Source organism: Notolabrus celidotus, chromosome 9 (genome assembly GCF_009762535.1).
Source record: "Notolabrus celidotus isolate fNotCel1 chromosome 9, fNotCel1.pri, whole genome shotgun sequence".
In the NCBI taxonomy this organism is placed as follows: domain Eukaryota; kingdom Metazoa; phylum Chordata; class Actinopteri; order Labriformes; family Labridae; genus Notolabrus; species Notolabrus celidotus.
The window spans coordinates 14,023,190-14,029,083 of NC_048280.1; the positions used below are offsets into that span (position 1 = coordinate 14,023,190).

The window sequence follows — 5,894 nt, forward strand, 5'->3', positions numbered from 1 at the left end:
TAAAGTCCATTATTTTATTTTTTCCATTTGCTGTGGGTTAACACAATTCTGTCTTGTAATTGATCATGCTTCATATACTTCTGGGCCTCTCTGAACTCTAAAGAGACCATTTATTTACTTGTGATTTTCAGTGTATACGACTGTGCTGCTGCCTGTTCATATTTTCCAACTCCGTATATGATAAACTATGCTATACTTTCTCAGAAATCCAGATAGATGTGTCCTATCAGTGTTTGTGTGGACCCTGCAAAAACAGGCTGGACACTAACCAAAGACACCCCCCCCCCCCATGTCCTTCCTTCACTTCCCCTCTTTGTGCTTTCAGCCAAAATGGCATTGCACAATACGCATTGAAGCTCATAACATCACTCTATTATGTACAATGAAAAACCATTCTGTCTGACTTACAAGGAAGATATATGTACTATATCAAGGGTTGACATATCTAATAGATTGAAGTTGTCCTCACACAATTTTCTCTTGAGCAGTTTTTGTCAAGCTGCCAGACATTTTGAAACATTTCTAAAAACAGGATTCGAAATCTGTTAACTGGGACAATTTCTGCAGTGACTTTTTAAACTTCAGAAAAGTGTTGGCATCAGCATAGAGTTGGGGTTGAACTTAGTCCTCCCACCAGAGTGAAAAACAACAGGCAGGGTATAAAAGGGGGGAGAGGTGGAGGAGGAGACTTGTTTTTGTTCAAGGAGTTGAAGCAACGCAGAGCTGAGCTGAAAGAAGAATAACTTTTCATGTAAGTAAGTCATGGAATTCGACACATTTAATCCAACTACTAAAGAAAACAACTAGAAAGTGACTTTCTAAGCAAGATATGTGTATTAGTTATGGGTTAGGGTTGTTTTTGTCATTTTTATTTTTTTTTTGTTTTTGTGTTTTGTTTTGTTTTTTTCAGGGGGGGGGGGGGGGGGGGGGTATGCCAAGTATTAGTCTGTCGCAAGAGCCACTGACACTTGTGTTTTTTTTCCTTAACTTTTCAGCCTGTCATGTTTATTATGTCTACATTGCAGAAACCTTACTTTAAAAATGAATGCATGTTTTTTGCAAATTTTTTGTCGTTATTTGTATGAACTTTGTGTTTATTTTCACTGAAACAACTCCAAAACAAATCAGGGAACCTTCAATAAACTGCTTTGTTTACTTTGGGAGCTGCACAGTCCAGTTTAGTCAATGCTTGAGGGAGGTAACAGTTAGAGAGGACAGCTAAGGAATTCAAAAATGGTAACCCACTTCTGACCCTTTGCACAAATAGCTCAGTTTTGCCTGCTCAGTCTGACCAATCTCCTATCTTCTCCCCTCCCTGTATCTCCTCTTTCTGCCTGCCCCTTCCCCAAATGACCCACCCTCCCCTCCCCTCTGTTTTTTTTAAGCAGATCTGGGGAGTGAGGAGGCACTGCAGGCATGTGGGCGTGCCTCAGCCTGCTCCTCACTCTCTGCCTGCTCCATGGGGGCGGAGCAGAGAGTGACGGAGGCGGGCGGCGATGTCAGTTGCCACCAACTTGGAGGATAGGGGAGGTGGAGCCGATGAAGGGGGCCATGGGCCAGGTGACGGTGGTGGCCCTTTTCCAGGCTAGCTGATTGTTCTGCTTGGTGCAGGCTTCCAGGTATTTACTCATCTTATGTTAGCCAATGTTCAACCTTGACCTCTTGTAGTTCACTTTTGTCCATTCAAGAAAACCATTTAATTTCATTGCAGAACCAAAAGAGTTAAATTTTACAAACTTTGTGGTCAGTCAGGATATGTCACAGATATTATTCTAATATACCAGGGTAAGACTTTTAGAATAATGTATACTGTTCAGTCTTCACTGTTGGCCAGACTATCCACAAACATTTTATCATGCATGTATTCTTTTGCAACTGATTTTTAATCATCACATTTCTTCACCTGATCAGATTGGAATCCCTGCGCCAGAAGCTGGAGCGTCAGGGTCTGAAGGATGTGCTCTACATGGTCGTAAATGACCAAGGAGAGCAAGCCCAGCGCCTGCACCCCATGCTGGCACAGAAACTATCAGAGAACATCACACTCTACAAACAGGAGGAACAACAGCCTAATGTTTGGCAGACACTGAATGGAATGAAGGATGACTTTTTCATCTATGACAGGTTTGTTATATGTTGTGTATATTTTCCATTCAAGTACCAAAAAGAGAACATTTCTATTTCCTTTTCTCCTTTTCTCACCATGCCTTTTCTTTCATCCTAACTCCTTCAGGTGTGGTCGTCTCACCCACTACATTTCACTTCCAAATTCCATCATTGGACAAGGCCACGTGGAGAGTGCCATCAAAGACACCTACTGCAAACCCCTCTGTGGGGAATGCCCTTATATGGTATGAACTACACATACATTCAAGAATATACACAATGGTTCAGTCAAGTATAGGTTTTAAAATATTTTTTTGTCACATATTAACCTGAAATGAACTTTTTAAATGTTCCTTTGCTTTCTCTTTTTCTACAGAGCACTGAGACACCAGAGGAGTGCACAGAGAGACCAGATGCACCACAGCCTGACAATCCCCCAGAGGAAGACACTGGTCACCATCATGGTCACGGGCATGGTGCTCACCATCAGGGACATGACCATGGTCAAGGTCACCAAGGGGTTCACCATGGTTCTCACCTTGGTGGCTCAGGCCATGGCCGTGATCACAACCATGGTCAGCACCATGGAAACCAGGGTGGGGATCATGGTGGCTTTGGCCATGATAACCACGATCATGGAGATCATGGTCGTGGTCGTGATAATCAGCGTAGACATCATGGTTCTCATCCCCGTGACATTGGTCATGGTCGTGATGACCACCATGATCGTCACCATGGAGGCCATGGCGGTGATAACACACATGACCGTAACCATGGAGATCATGGTGGTGATCAGGTTTTGAGGCACCAAGGGCAGGAGAGAGACGCAGGATTATCTCTGAGGCAACATCCCTCAGACTTAGAGCAGCTAGTAGTGCAAATGCATCAAATGCAGCGGGACACCCAGGCGGCCCCTGTGGCACCCTGAGTAGCAGATAAGGCGAGGTGAAAGTCAAAGCACAGCTGACAGTGGACAGCAGGCTCTGACAATGAAGCCTCTCCTAAGTCCAGCTGATGCTGACACTGACGCAGGCTGTTTGGTGATGCAGGGAGCGAGCAGCCAGTCGGTCTCTGACACTGTGAAGGGGCGTTACCCGCCTCCTGACAGTGACACGGGCTGACAGGCGATGTAGCCAATACTGTTACGGAGAACTGACAGTGACGCTCGCCTCCTGCTGACTGACAGCAGCCTCAGTCAGCTCCCTGAGCCTGACCCCCCGGTGCCAGCTGAGCCTGAGAGCAGCTGTAAGCTGGCTCTGACATCAGCTTGATATTAACACCAGAAACACCAGGGGCCCAGCGCTCTTTATACCAACTAGTATTACCCCGAGAGAAGAGCAGGGCGGTCCATGACAGCATGGGATAGATGAACAGGTGGGATCCAACATCACACTGAAGTAGAAAAATATCATGTATATGAACACCATTCAAAGCTTTAAGCTTGTTAAACTGATCATGCCCTGAAGAACACATAATGCTGTAGTTCACCTGTTCACCTGTCAGCATGTCTGTATGGGTCGCTCTCATCTTTTCTCAGGAGTGTATGTGGTTGTCATGTTCTCTAACTGCCTCCTCCACTTTACTCTCTCCATCCTCTATGAACCCAGGCGCAGAAACTACGCACTAGTGGCGTCTGTATGAAGTCCGGCTGGGGAGAGAGGAGAGGGTTCGTTTTTGGACATGACAAACACTTTCAGAACATTCCAAGTTCAGAAAAAAAAGAAGATAATTTGAGAGAACAGAAACATTAAATACTAAAAAAGCAACAACACAGGCAATTATTAAAGAAGAAGAAGAAAAACTTTAATGTGAGTTAGGTCATCATCAAGTTTTGTGAGGAAATATGATGTGGTTAATAACAGAAATTTTGTTTGAGGAAATATAAAAGCTGAGGATTAAAAAACTTGTATTAGAACCCCAAAAATGCTAATTCCAATAATGTGATTTGATTGGATTGTTTTCAAGCATATCTAAGAGCAGTAAATGAATGTATTCTCACAAACATGCACACTTTGAATGTTAAGTTTTTAGCATTTCTGTTTATTTTCTTTGCATTTTAAGATTTTCTCTTTAGGTTGCAACTTGCACACATTTCTATATAAAAAGAAGCTTACTTAAAAATAACAAGCTCAGTTGTTTGGGAAAGTTTGAAGGATAAATGAGAGTTAGGCAAAAATGACTGATGGAATACTCTTTGTGTTTAATGACGGTTTCTGTGGGAAGACGAAAGTCACCCTGAATACCTGATGTCTGCACTGAGGCTGTATTGTGTTAAGGTAAACTGTGGAAACTGTGAGATGAATAAAGATGGTTGAGTTACTAACGACTTTAAGTGTGTGTTTCTTTTTAAAGATAGCAATAACATGTCAGTGAATGTATACATGTTAGCACACTGATGGTCACACTTGCTGTGTTAGAACGACTGTAGTGGTCAGAACGGGAGTATTGGGTGTTCGATGTGGGAGTGTCACTTGATGGTATTTGGCAGTTATCCTGCACGTGCCTGAGAAGTTTGACACGTGACTGTGGATAGAAAAATGATCATATTACACACAATATTTGCACTTGTCTGTAGAATAATATCTAAGTCGAAGTACCAGCAGATTTAAATGCTATTTATGTTGTTATGTATATCAAACTGCTGTAACGTGAAATATTTGGCAAGTAAGTGATTGTGCAACTTCACTGTTTGGCCAGCAGATGGCGATGAAGCTCCACACAATGACCCACCACCACTCATATAGCCAACTGATGAAGCTTGTCCACCTCCCTGACCTCATATAGGCTTACCACATTCTTAAACAACTCCACCCAGTGGAACTCAAACCAGTGTCTCTGTGCTTTAAAATCATCACCTTAAGTGAATTTATTTATTTACAATTCAAAGTATCATGCACATTGGACACCTTTCTCAACCTTCTGTCTTACATTACCTTATCAAACATGAACAACCACTGCATTTTCTATTCCATTGCTTCAAAATATCATGATGTTTAAGTCACATGAGCAACACGTTCATCACATACCCCATGCCTGCTTGAAATATTTCCAGGAGAAGCTGACATGAGGTGAAAGTTCAGTACAGGGCATGCTTGCATGTATTGTGGTTTGATGACGTTCTGTGGGGCTACTTCAGTCGCATCTCTGTTTGTAATTATAGAAACCAAAAAAAGTGGCCTTTTTTTATGAGGATTAAAAGTTTTTTGCTTCGCTGGTGTAGTATTTTTGCTTTTGGTAGTATCTGTGTATAGTCATAAAAAAAATTCATTTTTTCTATACCATCACACTTCCACAACAACATGTGAAAGTGTTGCTCCAAGCCTGTGAAATCGTCTCCAAGACTTAAAGCGTACCACCCTGGGCAGGGTGTAAAGCATCTGAATTGTCTGTCTGACTGTGTGTCTGAAAAGGTCAACGAGCAACCGGAGGTAATAAATGAGGCAGAGGTGGACTGCTTGTGTGGGCGTAATTGGGCTGAAGATCCAATACAGGGGAACAGTGACTTATGGGTAATTACCTGCAATGTCCTGAGACGAGAGCTGTGAGTGGCTGTCTCTGTGATTCAATCAGCCCCACACAGAGCAGAACAGCACACAGCCTCAGTCTTAATTGTCCGATATGCTTTCCCCCGATGCACAACTGTTTCTGTGGCTGCTTCCTCTGAGCTCTCCAGCAGCCAGTGATAGCGAGACAGAATCTGACACTTGTGAACTCATTCACACGCACTCTATGCCCTGCAGCCACTGCACATACACATGCACACAATCCCCCCTCCCCCCCTCTAACTC

General features: G+C 43.2%; 1 protein-coding gene across 3 annotated transcripts; it reads left to right on the forward strand.

The window, feature by feature from the left end:
• Positions 1-623: 623 nt before the first annotated feature.
• Positions 624-4,432, forward strand: selenop (selenoprotein P). Of its 3 annotated transcripts, none has more exons than XM_034691720.1 (5): positions 624-751; positions 1,389-1,619; positions 1,912-2,124; positions 2,234-2,351; positions 2,483-4,432. In XM_034691720.1, exons 2-5 carry the CDS (start codon positions 1,417-1,419, stop codon positions 3,311-3,313), a joined length of 1,365 nt encoding a protein of 454 aa, XP_034547611.1. In that variant the 5' UTR covers positions 624-751; positions 1,389-1,416; the 3' UTR covers positions 3,314-4,432. The 3 variants fall into 3 exon arrangements, with proteins under 3 accessions (XP_034547611.1, XP_034547610.1, XP_034547612.1); XM_034691719.1 differs by having other exon boundaries at positions 641-755; positions 1,386-1,619; XM_034691721.1 differs by having other exon boundaries at positions 697-755.
• The last annotated feature ends 1,462 nt before the right edge of the window (positions 4,433-5,894 follow it).